Source organism: Lampetra planeri, unplaced genomic scaffold (genome assembly GCF_965212315.1).
Source record: "Lampetra planeri unplaced genomic scaffold, kcLamPlan1.2.h2 scaffold_1548, whole genome shotgun sequence".
NCBI classification, from domain to species: Eukaryota; Metazoa; Chordata; class Hyperoartia; order Petromyzontiformes; family Petromyzontidae; genus Lampetra; species Lampetra planeri.
This window is the reverse complement of record NW_027614274.1, coordinates 1-23,728: the sequence shown is the minus strand read 5'-3', so window position 1 is coordinate 23,728 and position 23,728 is coordinate 1. Positions and strand designations below refer to the sequence as shown.

At 56.9% G+C, this 23,728-nt stretch overlaps 1 protein-coding gene across 1 annotated transcript; it reads left to right on the top strand.

Moving 5' to 3' along the window:
- Positions 1-18,937, top strand: LOC144739524 (uncharacterized; the record flags this gene model as incomplete). Its single annotated transcript, XM_078622467.1, has 8 exons — positions 1-300; positions 7,691-9,678; positions 10,162-10,235; positions 10,562-10,710; positions 13,135-13,194; positions 17,197-17,288; positions 17,750-17,932; positions 18,867-18,937. Coding segments are annotated over 8 exons (2,917 nt in total), but the record flags the coding sequence as incomplete, so codon positions are not given.
- Between the last annotated feature and the right edge of the window lie 4,791 nt (positions 18,938-23,728).

Sequence of the window (23,728 nt, the reverse complement as noted above, 5' to 3'; positions counted from 1 at the left end):
GCTCGGACATCGCGCGGACATCCCCAGCGGACGGGGGGCAGCGGGGGGGCGGATTGGGGGGGGGCAGCTCCGAGCAGGGGACACGGAGGCGTCCTTCGAGGAGTCGTTCCCTCTGCGTGCCTGCCACGTGGTGTCCCGTGCCGCGTGGTGTCCCGTGCCGCGTGGACCCCCCACTCACGCCGCCAAGTCCCCGGCGCTCGTGTGGGCGATGGGACCCCCCTCGGTCACCGCTCGCGCAGCGGCGGAGGAGGAGGAGGCCGATGCTGGTGATGCTGGCGCTGTGCGTGGCGATGCAGTGCGGTGAGTGGAGGAGGCACACATACACACACACACGGGTGCGTGCGTGGGTGCGTGGGTGGGTGCGTGGGTTCGTGGGTGGGTGCGTGCGTGGGTGCGTGGGTTCGTGGGTGGGTCGCGTGGGTAGGTGCGTACGTGGGTGCGTGCGTGCGTGGGTGCGTGCGTGGGTTCGTGGGTGGGTGCGTGCGTGGGTGCGTGCGTGGGTGGGTGCGTGGGGTTCGTGGGTGGGTGCATGCGTGGGTGCGTGGGTGGGTGTGTGGGTTCGTGCGTGGGTGCATGGGTGCGTTCGTGGGTGAGTTCGTGGGTGCGTGGGGTTCGTGGGTGGGTGTGTGGGTTCATGGGTGGGTGCGTGGGTGTGTGCGTGGGTGTGTGGGTGTGTGTGTGTGGGTGGGTGCGTGAGTGGGTGCGTGCGTGGGTTCGTGGGTTCGTGGGTGGGTGCGTGGGTTCGTGGGTGGGTGGGTGCCTGGGTGGGTGCGTGGGTTCGTTGGTGGGTGCGTGGGTTCGTGGGTGGGTGCGTGGGTGGGTGCGTGGGTGGGTGCGTGGGTGCGTGGGTGGGTTCGTGGGTGGGTGGGTGCGTGCGTGGGTTCGTGGGTGCCTGGGTGCGTGCGTGGGTTCGTGGGTAGGTTCGTGGGTGGGTGCGTGGGTGTGTGGGTGGGTGCGTGGGTGGGTGGGTGCGTGGGTGGGTGCGTGGGTGGGTTCGTGGGTGGGTGCGTGGGTGCGTGCGTGGGTTCGTGGGTGGGTGGGTGCGTGGGTTCATGGGTGGGTGCGTGGGTGCGGGGTGGGTGCGTGGGTGGGTGCGTGAGTTCGTGGGTGCGTGAGTTCGTGGGTGCGTGGGTTCGTGTGTGGGTGCGTAAGTTCGTGGGTGGTTGCGTGGGTGTGTGGGTGGGTGCGTGGGTGGGTGCGTGGGTGGGTGCGTGGGTGGGTTCGTGGGTGGGTGCGTGGGTGCATGCGTGGGTTCGTGGGTGGGTGGGTGCGTGGGTTCATGGGTGGGTGCGTGGGTGTGTGGGTGGGTGCGTGGGTGCGGGGTGGGTGCGTGGGTGCGTGGGTGGGTGCGTGAGTTCGTGGGTGCGTGAGTTCGTGGGTGCGTGGGTTCGTGCGTGGGTGCGTAAGTTCGTGCGTGGGTGCGTGGGTGCATTTGTGCGTCCGCGTTGGGGCAATTCCTGTTTCCGAGCAGCTGTTGAGGCCGGCACAGCGCACGAGTGGGGGGTGGTGGTGTGGCTGACGCCCGGATGCACCTCCTTTGTCTCCCCACTGACGATGTCTTTGCGCATTGGTCCAGAGAACCCTCGTCACTGATGGTAGCTGCGGCCGGGAATTGAACTCGGGCCGCCGGGTTCAAAGAACGGCGTGCTAACCACTGCACCACCGCTCCCACTTACCCCAACAGTCAATGTAGGCTACACGAGGGGGCCTTTGTGTGTGTGTGTGCATCTCTGTGTGTGTGCATTTCTGTGTGTGTGTGCATCTCTGTGTGTGTGCATCTCTGTGGGTGTGTGCATCTGTTTTTGTGTGTGTGTGCATCTCTGTGTGTGTGTGTGCATCTGTTTGTGTGTGCATCTCTGTGTGTGTGTGTGTGCATCTCTGTGTGTGTGTATGCATCTGTGTGTGTGTGCATCTCTGTGTGTGTGTATGCATCTCTGTGTGTGTGTGCATCTCTGTGTGAGTGTATCTCTGTGTGTGTGTGCATCTGTGTGTGTGTGTGTGTATCTGTTTGTGTGTGTATGTGTGTGTGCATCTCTGTGTGTGTGCATCTGTTTGTGTGTGTGTGTGCATCTGAGTGTGTGTGTATGCATCTCTGTGTGTGTGTGCATCTCTGTGTGAGTGTATCTCTGTGTGTGTGTGCATCTGTGTGTGTGTGTGTGCATCTGTTTGTGTGTGTATGTGTGTGTGCATCTCTGTCTGTGTGTGTGTGTGCATCTGTTTGTGTGTGTGTGTGTGCATCTCTGTGTGTGTGTGAGTCTACGGGTGTCTATGTGAGTCTACGGGTCTCTATGTGAGTCTACGGGTCCTCTGTGTGAGTCTACGGGTTTCTGTCAGGCTAAGGGTATCTATGTGATTCTATGAGTCTCGGTGTAAATCTACGGATTTATATTCTTTGTATGGCTGATGTTGATGTTGGAAAATCCAGTTGTAATAATAATTGGTATTTCTATTATTTGCGCGATACCTAAGTGACACTTGAGTGACAGCGTCGCTGTAGCCAGCGTCTATCAACCCATAGAGAGAGACCCATAGACTCACACAGAGACCCATAGACTCACACAGAGACCTATAGACTCACACAGAGACCTATAGACTCACACAGAGACCCATAGACTCACACAGAGACCTATATACTCCCACAGAGACCCATAGACTCACACAGAGACCCGTAGACTCACACAGAGACCTATAGACTCACACAGAGACCCATAGACTCACACAGAGACCCATAGACTCACACAGAGACCCATAGCCTCACACAGAGACCCATAGACTCACACAGAGACCCATAGCCTCACACAGAGACCCATAGACTCACACAGAGACCCATAGACTCACACATAGACCCATAGACTCACACAGAGACCCATAGACTCACACAGAGACTTTTAGACTCACACAGAGACCTATAGACTCACACATAAACCCATAGACTCACACAGAGACCCATAGACTCACACAGAGACCCATAGACTCACACAGAGACCCATAGCCTCACACAGAGACCCATAGACTCACATAGAGACCCATAGACTCACACAGAGACCCATAGACTCACCCAGAGACCCATAGCCTCACACAGAGACCCATAGACTCACACAGAGACCCATAGCCTCACACAGAGACCCATAGACTCACACAGAGACCCATAGACTCACACAGAGACCCATAGACTCACCCAGAGACCCATAGCTTCACACAGAGACCCATAGACTCACACAGAGACCCATAGCCTCACACAGAGACCCATAGACTCACACAGAGACCCATAGACTCACACAGAGACCCATAGACTCACACAAACACCCATAGACTAACCCAGACCCATAGACTCACACAGAGACCCATAGACTCACACAGAGACCCATAGACTCACATAAACACCCATAGACTAACCCAGACCCATAGACTCACACAGAGACCCATAGACTCACAAAGAGACCCATAGACTCACACAGAGACCCATAGACTCACACAGAGACCCATAGACTCACACAAACACCCATAGACTAACCCAGACCCATAGGCTCACACAGAGACCCATAGACTCACACAAAGACCCATAGCCTCACACAGAGACCCATAGACTCACACAGAGACCCATAGACTCACACAGAGACCCATAGACTTACACAGAGACCCATAGACTCACACAGAGACCTATAGACTCACACAGAGACCCATAGCCTCACACAGAGACCCATAGACTCACATAGAGACCCATAGACTCACACAGAGACCCATAGACTCACCCAGAGACCCATAGCCTCACACAGAGACCCATAGACTCACACAGAGACCCATAGCCTCACACAGAGACCCATAGACTCACACAGAGACCCATAGACTCACACAGAGACCCATAGACTCACCCAGAGACCCATAGCCTCACACAGAGACCCATAGACTCACACAGAGACCCGTAGACTCACACAGGGACCCATAGACTCACACAGAGACCCATAGACTCACACAGAGACCCATAGCCTCACACAGAGACCCATAGACTCACACAGAGACCCATAGACGTACACAGAGACCCATAAACTCATACAGAGACCCATAGACTCACACAGAGACTCATAGACTCACACAGAGACCCATAGACTCACACAAACACCCATAGACTAACCCAGACCCATAGACTCACACAGAGACCCATAGACTCACACAGAGACCCATATACTCACAAAGAGACCCATAGACTCACACAGAGACCCATAGACTCACACAGAGACCCATAGACTCACACAAACACCCATAGACTAACCCAGACCCATAGACTCACACAGAGACCCATAGACTCACACAGAGACCCATAGCCTCACACAGAGACCCATAGACTCACACAGAGACCCATAGACTCACACAGAGACCCATAGACTCACACAAACACCCATAGACTAACCCAGACCCATAGACTCACACAGAGACCCATAGACTCACACATAGACCCATAGACTCACACAGAGACCCATAGACTCACACAGAGACTTTTAGACTCACACAGAGACCTATAGACTCACACATAAACCCATAGACTCACACAGAGACCCATAGACTCACACAGAGACCCATAGACTCACACAGAGACCCATAGCCTCACACAGAGACCCATAGACTCACATAGAGACCCATAGACTCACACAGAGACCCATAGACTCACCCAGAGACCCATAGCCTCACACAGAGACCCATAGACTCACACAGAGACCCATAGCCTCACACAGAGACCCATAGACTCACACAGAGACCCATAGACTCACACAGAGACCCATAGACTCACCCAGAGACCCATAGCTTCACACAGAGACCCATAGACTCACACAGAGACCCATAGCCTCACACAGAGACCCATAGACTCACACAGAGACCCATAGACTCACACAGAGACCCATAGACTCACACAAACACCCATAGACTAACCCAGACCCATAGACTCACACAGAGACCCATAGACTCACACAGAGACCCATAGACTCACATAAACACCCATAGACTAACCCAGACCCATAGACTCACACAGAGACCCATAGACTCACAAAGAGACCCATAGACTCACACAGAGACCCATAGACTCACACAGAGACCCATAGACTCACACAAACACCCATAGACTAACCCAGACCCATAGGCTCACACAGAGACCCATAGACTCACACAAAGACCCATAGCCTCACACAGAGACCCATAGACTCACACAGAGACCCATAGACTCACACAGAGACCCATAGACTCACACAGAGACCTATAGACTCACACAGAGACCCATAGCCTCACACAGAGACCCATAGACTCACATAGAGACCCATAGACTCACACAGAGACCCATAGACTCACCCAGAGACCCATAGCCTCACACAGAGACCCATAGACTCACACAGAGACCCATAGCCTCACACAGAGACCCATAGACTCACACAGAGACCCATAGACTCACACAGAGACCCATAGACTCACCCAGAGACCCATAGCCTCACACAGAGACCCATAGACTCACACAGAGACCCGTAGACTCACACAGGGACCCATAGACTCACACAGAGACCCATAGACTCACACAGAGACCCATAGCCTCACACAGAGACCCATAGACTCACACAGAGACCCATAGACGTACACAGAGACCCATAAACTCATACAGAGACCCATAGACTCACACAGAGACCCATAGACTCACACAGAGACCCATAGACTCACACAAACACCCATAGACTAACCCAGACCCATAGACTCACACAGAGACCCATAGACTCACACAGAGACCCATATACTCACAAAGAGACCCATAGACTCACACAGAGACCCATAGACTCACACAGAGACCCATAGACTCACACAAACACCCATAGACTAACCCAGACCCATAGACTCACACAGAGACCCATAGACTCACACAGAGACCCATAGCCTCACACAGAGACCCATAGACTCACACAGAGACCCATAGACTCACACAGAGACCCATAGACTCACACAAACACCCATAGACTAACCCAGACCCATAGACTCACACAGAGACCCATAGACTCACACAGAGACCCATAGACTCACACAGAGACCCATAGACTCACACAAACACCCATAGACTAACCCAGACCCATAGACTCACACAGAGACCCATAGACCCACACAGAGACCCATAGCCTCACACAGAGACCCATAGACTCACACAGAGACCCATAGACTCACACAGAGACCCATAGACTCACACAAACACCCATAGACTAACCCAGACCCATAGACTCACACAGAGACCCATAGACTCACACAGAGACCCATAGACTCACACAAACACCCATAGACTAACCCAGACCCATAGACTCACACAGAGACCCATAGACTCACACAGAGACCCATAGACTCACACAGAGACCCATAGACTCACACAAACACCCATAGACTAACCCAGACCCATAGACTCACACAGAGACCCATAGACTCACACAGAGACCCATAGACTCACACAGAGACCCATAGACTCACACAAACACCCATAGACTAACCCAGACCCATAGACTCACACAGAGACCCATAGACTCACACAGAGACCCATAGACTCACACAAACACCCATAGACTAACCCAGACCCATAGACTCACACAGAGACCCATAGACTCACACAGAGACCCATAGACTCACACAGAGCCCCATAGACTCACACAAACACCCATAGACTAACCCAGACCCATAGACTCACACAGAGACCCATAGACTCACACAGAGACCCATAGACTCACACAAACACCCATAGACTAACCCAGACCCATAGACTCACACAGAGACCCATAGACTCACACAGAGACCCATAGACTCACACAGAGACCTATAGACTTACATCGGTGGTTATCATGATGATAACCACCGATGATGATGACGTCACCACGACGTCACCGTGCCGCTCTTCTGCGGCCCGAGTGTTCTCGGCAGGGACGAGGGGGGGGCTGTGCGCGAGCGCGGTGGATCGCGGGTGGTGGAGGGGGGCGGGGTATCCCCCACGCCCCCCACCCCCCACCACCCGCCACCTCACTCCCCCGAGATCTCAGCAGCAATTGGAATTTCATTGAAATTTAGCGGTGAAAATGCATTCAATGTCGCGTTGTTATTACGATGATAACCACCACCACCGCCGCTACCACCTTCATCACCACCATCATCATCATCACCACCATCACCACCACCATCATCACCATCACCACCATCATCATCATCATCACCATCATCATCATCATCACCACCACCACCACCACCACTACCACCTTCATCACCACCACCATCATCACCATCATCATCATCACCACCATTACCACCACCATCATCATCACCATCATCACCACCACCACCACCACCATCATCATCACCACCACTACCACCTTCATCACCACCATCATCATCATCACCACCATCACCACCACCATCATCATCACCATCATCATCACCACCACCACCATCATCACTACCGCCAATACTACCAAACCACCACCATCATCATCATCACCATCACCCCCATCATCATCATCATCATCACCACCACCATCCCCACCACCATCATCACCACCATCATCATCACCACCACCGCTGTGGTTGGAGCCGACACCCGGCTTGGAACGCCGCCAGCTCTGAGCGGAGGTGGCTGCGCGACCTCTGACCCCCCGCACCGCGCGGCCGCCCCTCCTTTTGTTCCTTCCAGGGCTCGTGGGCGACTTCTGCGCCGCGGCGTCGACCACCGCGACCATGACGACCGCTGTCCCAGCCACGTCCCCGCCGCCAGGTGGTCACGTGACCACTGAGGGTCACGTGACCAACGCAGCGGCCTCCGACGAGGTGGCGGCGACCTCGTCGGACGCTCCGGGGGGCACCTCGTCGGACGCCGCTACGGACGCCGCTACGGACGCGCTCACCACCTCGTCCGCCACTGCGACAGACGCCCCGCCCCATGCTGCTGCAGACCCCTCGTCGGACGGCCTTTCCGATGCCTCTTCGGACAAGCTCAGCGAGTTGTCCGACACCTCATCGGACACTCCCGTAGGCACCTCGTCGGATACCACCACTACGGACGGATCGTCGGCCACCCTTACAGGAGACACCTTCTTGAACACCGCTACGGACGCCTCAACCGATGTCGACACCTCGTCGGATATGCCCGGCTCATCGTCGGACACCTTGCCAACCGCGCCACGCCCAAATCTCCCGGCTGGAATCGGTGTGGGCGGCGGCGGTGACGACGATGATGAGGCGGAGGAGGGCGATTCGACGATTAATTCGGCAGCCCAGATTTCTCCGAGCCCCTCGCCGCCGCCGCCCGGCCTCGCGGCCACGCGGGCCGGGGGCGACGCGACCTCGCCCGGCGTCGGAGGCCGGGGCCCGCGGGAGGGGGGCGGCTCCACTGATCCGACGGCGGCCGCCCTCCCCGCCCGCTCCGCGTCCGCGGAGGGCCTCTCCTCGGGGGACGCGGCCGCGGTTCTCGGCGCCGCCACGGCGAAGACGACCTCCTCCGTGGCGTCGGACGGGCGCCGCGCCGAGAGTTCGGAGGTCGCCGCCGAATTGTCGCCGCCGCCGCCGGTGGAAGAAGGAGGCGGCTCGGCCACCCTCCCCGACGAGGCGGCGCCGTCCGCGTCTCCCGCGGCCGCCGCGAGCGCACGGCCGTTCGAGCTGCAGCAGCAGCAGCAGGAGGAGTCGTCCGAGTTGTCCATCCTGGCCACGTCGTCGTCGCCGTCCTTGATTCCTTCCGACGTGCGGACGCGGGTGGCACCGATGGAGTCGATGTCGTCGGCTCCCACGGCGACGTCCCCACCGGAGGGGCCTTCGTCAGCGGTAGCGGCAACGACGGCGGTGGTGGAGTCATCGACCGCCTCCTCGTCAGCGACGTTCTCCTCCTCGTCGGTGACGACAACAGCGGCGCCTTCGTTAGGGGCCTCGTCGCTGGCGACGCTACCGCCAGACGCCTCGTTTGAGACGTCCTCTGTAGAGACCGCCTCCTCAGCAGTGGAGATGGTTTCAGAGGCCTCCTCCTCCTCCTCGTCGGTGATGTCCCTCTCGCCAGAAACCTCTTCATCGGCGACGTCTCCGGCGATGTCCCCTCTGCAGACGCCTTCGCCGGTGCTCTCCTCTTCAGAGCCACTCTCGTCGCCGACAACGGTGTCAGAGACATCATCGTCATCGTCGTCATCATCGTCATCACCGTCATCATCATCATCATCGTCATTATCATCGTCACAATTATCATCGTCATCGTCGCCATCGTCACCATCGTCATCACCATCATCGTCACCATCGTCATTATCATTATCGTCATCATCGTCACCATTATCATCGTCACCATCGTCATTATCATTATCGTCATCATTGTCACCAATATCATCGTCATCGTCGTTATCATCATCAACGGCGCCTTCGTTAGAGCCACCCGAAACCTCATCGGCGACTTCCGCTTTCGCGTTCACCTCGTCAGAGCCGTCTTCACTGGAGGCTCCGTCATCGGCGGTGGCATCCTCCTCCTCATCCTCCTCCTCCTCATCCTCCTCCTCCTCATCATCATCCTCATCCTCGTCGTCGTCGTCGGACTCCTCCTTCGAGCTCTTCGTGAGCTTCCGCGTTCTCAACCGCGTGTTCCTGCCGGCGCTGTTGGACCAGACGTCGCCAGAATTCCGAACTCTCGAGAAGGAGGTGACGGACGAGGTGAGAGCGTGCAAAGCGTGGGCGGGGGGTGGGGCGGGGGGGGAGGGGCGGCCCACTGAAGTAGATTTCACAGAACTGCTTCTGACAGTTCGGCACAGGTGCATCATCGTCGTCATCGTCATCTCTTCGTGTTCCAAATGTTTAATCAGTGCAATGCGCAATTATTGAAACTCTAAGCTTCATTGATGATTACAAAAAAGTTTTGTGTGCGGGGGAGCGGTGGCTTAGTGGTTAGCGCACCGCGCGACCAATATTAGTGGAGGATATATGAATGGTTCCTGGGCCTCCCCTAGGTCAACTCGGCCTTAAAATTAGTACCTGATGCAGTGTGTAGCACTGGGGAGACAAAGGCGGCCGGGCGTGGTGTTGGCCACCCACCCCCTCGTGTACCATTCGGGCCTTCATAGATGCTCGCTAACAGTTCTTGCCCCGATAATCTGTTAAGGCTATATGGGGGATCTTTGTCTTTGCGTGATGGAACAGCTGGATGCCCAATTAAACTGCAGCTCCTGTCTGCTACGGAGTTTCTACCTGGGCAGCCAAGTCAGCAGTTTTTGGTGAGTTACCATCACCACCACCACCATCACCATCACCACCACTACCGGCGCTACCAGCGGTACCACTGGCACCACCATCACTCCCATCACCACCACCACCGCCATGAGCACCATCAGCCCTGCCACCACCACCACCATCATCATCATGATCATCACCAACACCACCACCATCGGCACCATCATCACCGCCATGACCACCGCTATTACCACCACCACCACCGACACCAACACCGACACCATCACCACGTGTCCCTATCAAAGTCCCCCCCCACCACCACCACCCACCGGTTGCGCCGCCACCGCCGCCTGCTCGTCCCCCGCCGCAGGCAGGGCTCGGTGAAGGTGGCCGTGAGTGTGCGGCTGCGCGCGCCGCTGCCGCCCGGCGTCGACTTCACCAGCGAGTTCTTCCGGCGCACCGCGGATGGCTCGCAGCTCGGCGGACTCGCCCTCGACCCCGCGTCCGTCCGCTTCTCCGGTACTCACTCGCTTATAATCACCGTGACATGAGGTCACGGTGGGCCCTCCTCAATCTTGTCATGTCCTTGACCGCACGCTATTGCCCTTCTCCCGTACCCACTCGCTCCCCTTCTACGGGACACGAGGTCACGTGGGCCCTACTCAATCTTGTCCTGTCCTTGCCCGCACGCTGTTGTCCTTCTCCCGTAACCACTCGCTCCTCTTGTACGGGACGCGAGGTCACGTGGGCCCGACTCAATCTTGTCCTGTCCTTGTCCTTCTCCCGTACTCACTCGCTCCTCTTGTACGGGACACGAGGTCACGTGGGCCCTACTCAATCTTGTCCTGTCCTTGCCCGCACACTGTTGCCCTTCTCCCATACTCACTCGCTCCTCTTGTGCGGGACACGAGGTCACGTGGGCCCTACTCAATCTTGTCCTGTCCTTGCCCGCACACTGTTGCCCTTCTCCCATACTTACTCGCTCCTCTTCTACGGGACACGAGGTCATGGTGGGCCCTACTCAATCTTGTCCTGTCCTTGCCCGCACGCTATTGTCCGTCTCCCGTACCCACTCTCTCCTCTTGTACGGGACACGAGGTCACGTGGGCCCTACTCAATCTTGTCCTGTCCTTGCCCGCACGCTGTTGCCCTTCTCCCATACTCACTCGCTCGTCTTCTACGGGACACGAGGTCATGGTGGGCCCTACTCAATCTTGTCCTGTCCTTGCCCGCATGCTGTTGCCCTTCTCTGATGGTGGAGGTAGCAGTTGATAGCGACCCCCAAGAGGTGGAAGTAACGAAAGCAGAATGCTGCCCACGGTTCATTTAAAATTGTCCTTTTAAATTTCTCCTCCTGCAAATGTAATTTCTTCTTTTTGCCGGCATATCTATTCGTTGAATCCTAGAGAAAAGAGAAAGTAAAAGAGACCGTCTTCGCACGTTATCGTTGCAGCAACAACAACAAAATGACGATTTCCGTTTTGGCACCACTTCGAGCACAGGGGGATTGTGGGAAGGGCATGAAGTTGACCGCTGACGGTTATTTTCCCGACGCGGAGCAACAACGAGCGTCTCTGCGCCTCGCTGTCATAACATCCATAATGTCGGTCTTCTCTGGGTCAGATCGCGTAAATATAAATGTGTCGCTAAACCCACCGCCACCCGACACGGCCAATTAGTAAGGTTTGTCACGTAAACAGAACGTGCCAATTCGTTACTAGTAGAGCACATTGGTTGTGTGTTGGAGAGCAAATCCACAACATTCACGATTTGATTACGACGTTTCGCCAGTAATTACAACTGGCATCATCAGGCGACAGCCAGATTAGTGGCGAAATCCTCCTTGTTCTTCTTGGTTGCGAAAGCCTACGTGTTGAGCTGTCACAACAGACACTCTGACAAAAATCGAATACAAATTAAAGCAATCGGAGTCGCGAAGAGCTTTTTTTAAGTCCCGTCCTGAAGATTCGCCTCTTTAAGCGGCCCTTGATCCCCCTGCCGGCTACATTTGGCCGTCTACCCGGCAGGTTTTGTTTGTTAAGCCACTCCGCCGAGCCATCGTTGGTGGTGTCTCAGTGGGCTTTGACTGGTTAGATAATTTTTTGGTTTTATTTTTTCAAGTGACTTATTTACCTTTCCTATACGTTCGTAGTATTTGTGGTCGTAACGTTCTGACCCCGTGTCCCGACTGGAACGCCTGTGATAAAGAGCTTCATAGCTCATCGGATTCCTCCTCCAGTGTAAACACATTCCTGCGGAGGGAGCTGGTAGGAACGTTGGGTTGCTCGGTCAAAGGCCAGGGTCAACGGCGGCGTGGTGTATTCCGCAAAAATGGCCGACTGTGAGGGCGGGCACAAGCCGGCGTGAGTAGGTTAAACGTTGAGATTTATAAGGGCACCACGGGGTGACCAGCCCCTCCCTACCCAGCCCCACCCCTCCCACCCCCCACCCAGCCCCACTCTCCCCACCCAGCCCTTCTCCACCCTCCTCACCCAGCCCCTCCCCACCCTCCCCACCCAGCCCCTCCCCACTCTCCCCACCCAGCCCCACCCTCCCCACCCAGCCCCTCCCCACCCTCCCCTCCCCATCCAGCCCCTCCCTCCCCACCCAGCCCCTCCCTGCACGACGGACACAATAATCCCCTGTGGGCTGGTGTAACTAGGAGGTTCCTACCAGCAATAAATATTCGGATATGTTCTTCTCTCCATACACGATGGCTCATTTCTAGCTATGGATGGAATACGCCTTCCTTACAAATGTGAATTATTATTATTATTACGACAAATACACAAAAATATATAAAAATGACCGCCGTGGTTGTGTGAATGTGACGTGTCGCTTCATCTGTCTCCCTCCCAACAACAACAACCACAACCACAACAACAACAACCACAACAACAACCACAACAACCACAACAACAACAACCACAACAACAACAACAGAGTCGGCGTTGTCATCGTCAGCTACGACGGACTCGGCGATGTTCGTGGACGAGTTTGCCGGTGAGCGCACGTGGTGGCCGCACGTCGCGGGCGATCCCTTATGGCGGTTCTAGACTGATCGGGGGTTCTACTGACCCAGTGGGGGTTCTAGACCCATCGGTGGTTCTAGACCCATTGGTGGTTCTAAACCCATTGGTGGTTCTAGACCCATTGGTGGTTCTACCGACCCATTGGTGATTCTAGACCCATTAGTAGTTCTAGACCCATTGGTGGTTCTAGATCCATTGGTGGTTATAGACCCATTGGTGGTTCTAGACCCATTGGTGGTTCTAAACCCATTGGTGGTTCTAGACCCATTGGTGGTTCTAGACCCATTGGTGGCTCTAGACCCATTGGTGGTTCTAAACCCATTGGTGGCTCTAGACCCATTGGTGGTTCTAGACCCATTGGTGGCTCTAGACCCATTGGTGGCTCTAGACCCATTGGTGGTTCTAAACCCATTGGTGGTTCTAAACCCATTGGTGGCTCTAGACCCATTGGTGGTTCTAGACCCATCGGGGGTTCTAGACCCATTGGTGGCTCTAGACTCATTGGTGGTTCTAGACCCATCGGGGGTTCTAAACCCATTGGTGGCTCTAGACTCATTGGTGGTTCTAGACCCATCGGGGGTTCTAGACCCATTGGTGGCTCTAGACCCATTGGTGGCTCTAGACCCATTGGTGGTTCTAGACCCATCGGGGGTTCTAAACCCATTGGTGGCTCTAGACCCATTGGTGGTTCTAGACCCATCGGGGGTTCTAGACCCATTGGTGGTTCTAGACCCATCGGGGGTTCTAGACCCATCGGGGGTTATAGACCCATTGGTGGTTCTAGACCCATTGGTGGTTCTAGACCCATTGGTGGCTCTAGACCCATTGGTGGTTCTAGACCCATTGGTGGCTCTAGACCCATTGGTGGCTCTAGACCCATTGGTGGTTCTAGACCCATCGGGGGTTCTAGACCCATTGGTGGTTCTAGACCCATCGAGGGTTCTAGACCCATTGGTGGCTCTAGACCCATTGGTGGCTCTAGACCCATTGGTGGTTCTAGACCCATTGGTGGCTCTAGACCCATTGGTGGTTCTAGACCCATCGGGGGTTCTAAACCCATTGGTGGCTCTAGACCCATTGGTGGTTCTAGACCCATTGGTGGCTCTAGACCCATTGGTGGCTCTAGACCCATTGGTGGTTCTAGACCCATTGGTGGTTCTAGACCCATTGGTGGCTCTAGACCCATTGGTGGCTCTAGACCCATTGGTGGTTCTAGACCCATTGGTGGCTCTAGACCCATTGGTGGCTCTAGACCCATTGGTGGTTCTAGACCGATTGGTGGCTCTAGACCCATTGGTGGCTCTAGACCCATCGGGGGTTCTAGACCCATTGGTGGCTCTAGACCCATTGGTGGTTCTAGACCCATCGGGGGTTCTAGACCCATTGGTGGTTCTAGACCCATTGGTGGTTCTAGACCCATTGGTGGTTCTAGACCCATTGGTGGCTCTAGACCCATCGGGGGTTCTAGACCCATTGGTGGCTCTAGACCCATTGGTGGCTCTAGACCCATTGGTGGTTCTAGACCCATTGGTGGCTCTAGACCCATTGGTGGCTCTAGACCCATTGGTGGCTCTAGACCCATCGGGGGTTCTAGACCCATTGGTGGCTCTAGACCCATTGGTGGTTCTAGACCCATCGGGGGTTCTAGACCCATTGGTGGTTCTAGACCCATTGGTGGTTCTAGACCCATTGGTGGTTCTAGACCCATCGGGGGTTCTAGACCCATTGGTGGCTCTAGACCCATTGGTGGCTCTAGACCCATTGGTGGTTATAGACCCATCGGGGGTTCTAGACCCATTGGTGGTTCTAGACCCATCGAGGGTTCTAGACCCATTGGTGGTTCTAGACCCATTGGTGGTTCTAGACCCATTGGTGGCTCTAGACCCATTGGTGGTTCTAAACCCATTGGTGGTTCTAGACCCATCGGTGGTTCTAGACCCATTGGTGGTTCTAAACCCATTGGTGGATCTAGACCCATTGGTGGTTCTACCGACCCATTGGTGATTCTAGACCCATTGGTAGTTCTAGACCCATTGGTGGTTCTAGATCCATTGGTGGTTCTAGACCCATCGGTGGTTCTAAACCCATTGGTGGTTCTAGACCCATTGGTGGCTCTAGACCCATTGGTGGCTCTAGACCCATTGGTGGCTCTAGACCCATTGGTGGTTCTAGACCCATTGGTGGTTCTAGACCCATTGGTGGTTCTAGACCCATTGGTGGTTCTAGACCCATCGGTGGTTCTAGACCCATTGGTGGTTCTAGACCCATTGGTGGTTCTAGACCCATCGGTGGTTCTAGACCCATTGGTGGTTCTAGACCCATTGGTGGTTCTAGACCCATCGGTGGCTCTAGACCCATTGGTGGTTCTAGACCCATTGGTGGTTCTAGACCCATTGGTGGTTCTAGACCCATTGGTGGTTCTAGACCCATTGGTGGTTCTAGACCCATCGGTGGTTCTAGACCCATTGGTGGTTCTAGACCCATTGGTGGCTCTAGACCCATTGGTGGCTCTAGACTCATTGGTGGTTCTAAACCCATTGGTGGTTCTAAACCCATTGGTGGCTCTAGACCCATTGGTGGCTCTAGACCCATTGGTGGCTCTAGACCCATCGGGGGTTCTAGACCCATTGGTGGTTCTAAACCCATTGGTGGCTCTAGACCCATTGGTGGTTCTAGACCCATCGGGGGTTCTAGACCCATTGGTGGCTCTAGACCCATTGGTGGCTCTAGACCCATTGGTGGCTCTAGACCCATTGGTGGTTCTAGACCCATTGGTGGTTCTAAACCCATTGGTGGCTCTAGACCCATTGGTGGTTCTAGACCCATCGGGGGTTCTAGACCCATTGGTGGCTCTAGACCCATTGGTGGTTCTAGACCCATCGGGGGTTCTAGACCCATTGGTGGTTCTAGACCTATTGGTGGTTCTAGACCCATTGGTGGTTCTAGACCCATTGGTGGTTCTAGACCCATTGGTGGTTCTAGACCCATCGGGGGTTCTAGACCCATTGGTGGTTCTAGACCCATCGGGGGTTCTAGACCCATTGGTGGTTCTAGACCCATTGGTGGTTCTAGACCCATTGGTGGCTCTAGACCCATTGGTGGCTCTAGACCCATTGGTGGTTCTAGACCCATCGGGGGTTCTAGACCCATTGGTGGTTCTAGACCCATCGGGGGTTCTAGACCCATCGGGGGTTCTAGACCCATTGGTGGCTCTAGACCCATTGGTGGTTCTAGACCCATCGGGGGTTCTAGACCCATTGGTGGTTCTAGACCCATCGGGGGTTCTAGACCCATTGGTGGTTCTAGACCCATTGGTGGCTCTAGACCCATTGGTGGCTCTAGACCCATTGGTGGTTCTAAACCCATTGGTGGTTCTAGACCCATTGGTGGTTCTAGACTCATTGGTGGCTCTAGACCCATTGGTGGCTCTAGACCCATTGGTGGTTCTAGACCCATTGCTGGTTCTAGACCCATTGGTGGTTCTAGACCCATTGGTGGCTCTAGACCCATTGGTGGTTCTAGACCCATTGCTGGTTCTAGACCCATTGGTGGTTCTAGACCCATTGGTGGTTCTAGACCCATTGGTGGCTCTAGACCCATTGGTGGTTCTAGACCCATTGCTGGTTCTAGACCCATTGGTGGTTCTAGACCCATTGGTGGTTCTAGACCCATTGGTGGCTCTAGACCCATTGGTGGTTCTAGACCCATTGGTGGTTCTAGACCCATTGGTGGTTCTAGACCCATTGGTGGCTCTAGACCCATTGGTGGTTCTAGACCCATTGGTGGCTCTAGACCCATTGGTGGTTCTACTGACCCATTGGTGCCTGGACACCGCGTGGATCGGCCCCACAACAACCCATGAATTCTCGGTGCACCCCCGACCCCCACCCCCCTCTCACCTCACCTCACCCCCCCCCCCACCTGCCCCCACCACCTGCCCCCACCACCCAACCCCCGTTTCCCCATCTCACAGATTCCCCCACGGCGCTGCCGGCCTGGGCCATCTCGCTCATCGCGCTCACGAGCATCGTGGCTTTCCTCAACGTCGTCATGTTCATCGGCGGGGTGAGTGGGCGGGCGGATGGGAGACATGGTGGGGGGGGGGGGGTGCAGTGAGTCGGCGTCCCTGGGGGCTACATAACCTGAGTTCGATTCCCGCTCACGGCCAACGCCAACGCCGGTGACGATGATCTCAAACGATCAACGCACCTTCCGCTGTTTCGGCTTTTTGCGTTGTCGGCGGTGAGCGGTGGCGCCGTGGTTATCACCCTGCGCTGTGAGAGTCGATTCCTGACCCGAGTTCGATTCCTGACCGTAGCTGGCGTCAGTGGTCGGTGCTCTCAGAACGGCTTCCTGCGACTGCCCAAAGTCGGCTCAGCCTCAAATGAGTACCCGGTGCGCTGGGGAGACAAAGGCGTCGTGCGCGGTGCCGGCCTTCGAAGGTGCTGCCGCTCGCTAACGGCACTTGCCCCTACAGTCCGCTGAGGCTACATGGCGGGGGGGGGGGGACCTTTGTCTTTGTGCAGGCGGTGTACATGGTGCGTCGGTGCGGGTGCCGTGCGTGGCGCGCCGAGGCCTACTACCCGGCCGAGTACAAGAGCTCCTACGCCATGTACGGCTCGGCCACGGCACCCACGGCATCATCGCCACCGCCGCCGCCACCGCCGCCGCCACCGCCTCTTGGCAAGGGATTCCTGGGGCCCGGAGAGGTGAGAGCCACGGCACGCGCAGCGCGCACCCCCCACGACGACTCCAACTCGGGTCGCCGGGTTCGTAGCGCAGGGGACGGAGCCCGCGACACGCACACGCACGGGCAGAGAGAGAGAGACGCAGGCACGCACACGCAGAGACACACACACACCAACAGAGAGAAACACACACAGACACAACAACCGCCATTCGCCACTAAGTGGCGGTGACGTCACCACGAAGCTTGTGCCAGGCCAAGTGCACCTTGAGGCCACGTGAAGTGTCGAACGCCCGCTGGCAGGAGGTCACGGGGCAGACCCAGCAGGTGCCACGGGTCGACTGACTGAGATGACCGAGATGATTGGCTGATGCACCACCTGTGCCCCCTACTGTGCCAACTTGCTGTGCTTTAGCCACCCGGCGCTCCGCTCGTTGTTTTGAGCGTCGCGCCTCCGCCCTCCGTTGTTGCTGGAGGGCGACTGCCTCCAACTGCCCAGTAGCAGCGTCCTTCACGAGCCTCCTCCACAGAGGCCGATCTTGACACCGCTGGTACCAATCATCGGCAAGTCAACTCAGCTCCACGTCCTCCTGTGTCACATCACTCCATCTCTTCTCACACACACGCACACACACACACACGCACGAGCCGGAGACTGGGCACGGGTGACTCAAGCAGCTGACCCCCTACAGTCCCGGGGTGGGGAACCTTTTTCCTGCCAAGTGCCATTTGGATATTGATAACATCATTCGCGGGCCATACAAAATTATCAACTTAAAAATTAGCCCGTTATATTTGGTCAAACATTTAATGAACTCACCCCTAATGCGATGGGCTGGAACTGCTTCTCTTTGGCGAGGCGTGTGATGTTAGCTGGTGTTGATGATGTTGCTGCTTTTCCAAGTTTGCTCCGAGAATTATTGAATTTCGAGTCCCGCCTGCGGTTGCCTTGGCAGGGCCAGACACCAAATTATTTCGCGGGCCCTACACGGCCCGCGGGCCAGACGTTCCCCACCCCTGCCCTAAGGTGACGTCCCAACCGGAGCCGTCTCAAAGCGAATGATGGCCCCACGTGGACAGAGAGGTGGAGGGGTGAGAGGTCATAGCGGGCGCCCGAGAGAGGACGATCGGATAGGTTCAAGACTTCCATTGATGTGCCATCTCCGTCACCATCCGTAGTGCGGATCAACTGGCACGTGCCCAGCTCCTCCTTTCGGCCTGTTGCATTCTGGGATCGCGAGAGGCGGCAGCTCGGGGGGTTGGGTGAAGGGTCTCCTCCATCCAGCAGTGGACGGATCACGGCTGATGATGGCGATGATGGATACGTTAGAGAGCCCATTGGTGTGGCGTCCACGCGTCTTTCTCAGAACGCTGAGCGGAGTTGACCCTGGATGGTGTTCGGGAAACCCACGGGTCAGCGTGGGTAACAGGTGCTATAGGCTGCCGCGGGACGACGATTCACCACTCGGCTGCTCCTGGTGGCACAATCGCCTGGCTCACACAGAGACCCTAGAGACCCATAGACTCACCCAGACCCATAGACTCACACAGAGACCCTAGAGACCCATAGACTCACCCAGACCCATAGACTCACACAGAGACCCTAGAGACCCATAGACTCACCCAGACCCATAGACTCACACAGAGACCCATAGACTCGCACAGAGACCCATAGACTCACCCAGACCCATAGACTCACACAGAGACCCATAGACTCACACAGAGACCCATAGACTCACACTGAGACCCATAGACTCACACAGACCCATAGACTCACACAGAGACCCATAGACTCACACAGAGCCCCAGAGACTCACACAGAGACCCATAGACTCACACAGAGACCCATAGACTCATACAGAGCTCCAGAAACTCACACAGAGACCCAGAGACTCACACAGAGACCCATAGACTCACACAGAGACCCTAGAGACCCATAGATTCACCCAGACCCTAGACTCACACAGAGACCCATAGACTCACACAGAGACCCATAGACTCACACTGAGACCCATAGACTCACACAGACCCATATACTCACACAGAGACCCATAGACTCACACAGAGACCCATAGACTCACACAGATCCCCAGAGACACACAAATAGACCCATAGATTCACACGGAGACCCAGAGACTCACACAGAGACCCATAGACTCACCCAGACTCATAGACTCACACTGGGACCCATAGACTCACAGAGAGACCCAGAGACTCACACAGAAACCCAGAGACTCACACAGAGACCCATAGACTCACACAGAGACCCATAGACTCACACAGAGACTCATAGACTCACACAGAGACCCTAGACTCACACAGAGCCCCAGAGATTCACACAGAGACCCAGAGACTCACACAGAGACCCATAGACGCAACAGAGACCCTAGAGACCCATAGACTCACTCAGACCCATAGACTCACACAGAGACCCATAGACTCACACAGAGACCCATAGACTCACCCAGACCCATAGACTCACACAGAGACCCATAGACTCACACAGAGACCCATATACTCACACAGAGACCCACAGACTCACACAGAGACCTATAGACTCACACAGAGACCCATAGCCTCACACATAGACTCATAGACTAATCCAAACTCATATACTCACACAGAGACCCATAGATTCACACAGATACCTACAGACTCACACTGGGACCCACAAACTCACACAGAGATCCATAGACTCACACAGAGCCCCAGAGACTCACACAGAGCCCCAGAGACTCACACAGAGCCCCAGAGACTCACACAGAGACCCATAGACTCACACATAGACCCACAAACTCACACGGAGACCCATGGACTCCTCCTCGTCGCCACCGCCGTGCCCACTGCACCTCCCCACGCGGCTGCTGCGGCGAGGACGACGTCTTTGCCACGCTCGCTACGCGGCAAACTCCGCCACTCTGTTGGCGTTTTTAGCCCTCCCTCCCTCCCCCTGCCTCCCCCTGCCTCCTCCTGCCTCCCCCTGCCTCCCTCCCCCTGCCTCCCCCTGCCTCCCTCCCTGCCTCCCCCTGCCTCCCCCTGCCTCCCCCTGCCTCCCCCTGCCTCCCTCCCCCTGCCTCCCCCTGCCTCCCCCTGCCTCCCCCCTGCCTCCCCCTCCCTCACCCCTCCCCCTGCCTCCCCCTGCCTCCCCCTGCCTCCCCCTGCTCCCCCTGCCTCCCTCCCCCCCTGCCTCCCCCTGCCTCCCCTGCCTCCCCCTCCCTCACCCTCCCCCTGCCTCCCCCCTGCCCCCCCCTGCCTCCCTCCCCCTGCCTCCCCCTGCCTCCCCCTGCCTCACCCTCCCCCTGCCTCCCCCTGCCTCCCCCCTGCCTCCCCCTGCTCCCTCCTCCCCCTGCCTCCCCCTGCCTCCCTCCCTGCCTCCCCCTGCCTCCCTCTCCCTGCCTCCCCCTGCCTCCCCCTGCCCTCCCCCTGCCTCCCTCCCCCTGCCTCCCCCTGCCTCCCCCTGCCTCCCCCTTCCCTCACCCTCCCCCTGCCTCCCCCTGCCTCCCCCTGCCTCCCCCTGCCTCCCCCTCCCCCTGCCTCCCCCTGCCTCCCCCTGCCTCCCCCTGCCTCCCCCTGCCTCCCTCCCCCCTGCCTCCCCCTGCCTCCCCCTGCCTCCCCCTCCCTCACCCTCCCCCTGCCTCCCCCTGCCTCCCCCTGCCTCCCCCTGGCCCCCCCTGCCTCCCTCCCCCTGCCTCCCCCTGCCTCCCCCTGCCTCACCCTCCCCTGCCTCCCCCTGCCTCCCCCTCCCTCACCCTCCCCCTGCCTCCCCTGCCTCCCCCTGCCTCCCCCTGCCCTCCCCCTCCCCCCTGCCTCCCCCTGCCCCCCCTGCCTCCCTCCCCCTGCCTCCCCCTGCCTCCCCCTGCCTCACCCTCCCCCTGCCTCCCCCTGCCTCCCCCTGCCTCCCCCTGCCTCCCCCTGCTTCACCCTCCCCCTGCTCCCCCTGCCTCCCCCTGCCTCCCTCCCTGCCTCCCCCTGCCTCCCTCTGCCTCCCCCTGCCTCCCCCTGCCTCCCCCTGCCTCCCCCTGCCTCCCTCTGCCTCCCCCTGCCTCCCCCTGCCTCCCTCCCCCTGCCTCCCCCTGCCTCCCCCTGCCTCCCTCCCCCTGCCTCCCCCTGCCTCCCCCTGCCTCCCTCCCCCTGCCTCCCCCTGCCTCCCCTGCCTCCCACCCCCTCCCTCCCCCTGCCTCCCCCTGCCTCCCTCCATGCGGCGCGCGTTGTTTTCTGAAAGTTCTTCTTCGTCCTCTCCCCCCTTTTCCCTTTACGACGCCGGCGGTCTCGCCCGGGGAGGGCCTCCCTGCTGCCCAACAAGCGTGGCAGGCGCGAATTGGTGGTGGTGGTGGCCGTGGTGGTCGTGGTGGTGGTGGTGGTCGTGGTGGTGGTCGTGGTGGTGGTCGTGGTGGTGGTGGTGGTCGTTAAACGTCGTTTACGACGGCCCTTCTCAGAGCCCGTTAACGGAATGGCTCCCACGGCGATGGACCGCGACCGCTTTTGCGACAGAGGAGCTGAGCGAATATTTGAATGAATGAAACAAACTCCAGCGACGAACGCGGAGGGGCTCGGAGACTTCTGAACGATTTTTCGCGTTGTGCCACCTACCCACCACCACCACCACCCACCCACCACCACCACCCACCCACCACCACCACCACCACCCACCCACCACCACCACCCACCCACCACCACCGCCACCCACCCACCACCACCACCACCCACCCACCACCACCCACCCACTGCCACCACCATGGGATCTGCTTGAAAGTTCGAGTCGATGGGGTGGTTCGAGCCAGGAAACAAAGAAACTCGTAGAAATAATAACTAGGGGGGGGGTAGTGGTGGAGTGGTGGTGGGTGGGTGGTGGTGGTGGGTGGGTGGTGGTGGTGGTGGGTGGGGTGGTGGTGGTGGGTGGGTGGGTGGGTGGTGGTGGTGGTGGGTGGTGGTGGTGGGTGGGGGTGGTGGCTCAAGCCCCGCGCTGTTCACGTGGCCACCCGAGTTCGATTCCGGCCACGGCTCAACATCTTGGCGTCCGAAAAGTTCTCTTCCGAGCAAGAAGTTCCAGGCGCCCTCCGTGCAAACCCAGCAGCGGATTGACAAAGCGTCTGCGCGTGAACGCGTCTGTGGGTGGGACACTCATTGTCAACCCACTGCTAATGTGTGTGCACGGATAGCTACGTGGGAACTTTCGTGGATACTGGACGGACGAAAAAAAAAGTCCCGTAGATAAAAGTTTTTTTTTCTTTCAAGTTTAATTTATTAGGTATAGCCCTGTGAGCCATTCGGCCCTTGAATCGGGTGCAACCGCAACAAACAAAAAAAACTAAAATATGAACAAGAAAACATCTTAAAGTGACTGCTCGATCGAGCTGTAGGTGCTGTGATACTTGAATTGTGTTTGTTACCGTTCGTTGGTGGTGAGACGATGACCATGTCTTGTCAGAGTGCGTGTTTGTTTACAAGTTCATCACAAGTTATGTGTGTGTGGTCAGTGCCGTAACGTATTCCTCGCAAAAGCGATCTGCTTGGTGTTTGAGCATCTTAACACCGCCCGCTTTTATTGGCAAAAAGGGGGTTAAAAAACACCGATTCAGATTTCGATTTAAAGCTTTCGTGACTGCAGGGATTCATCTTCTTGGTTCTTTCGGTAAAGTCACGTAGAAGGGAAGTAATAAAATATTATGCAGGGATTCATCTTCTTGGTTCTTTCGGTAAAGTCCACCACGTAGAAAGGGAAGTAATAAAATAATCAAATAAAACATAATAAAATTATTCTCACGACCGTTTCAGGCCACAACGCAAGCAGCCGTCCTCAGGTGAAGACCAGGTCTGT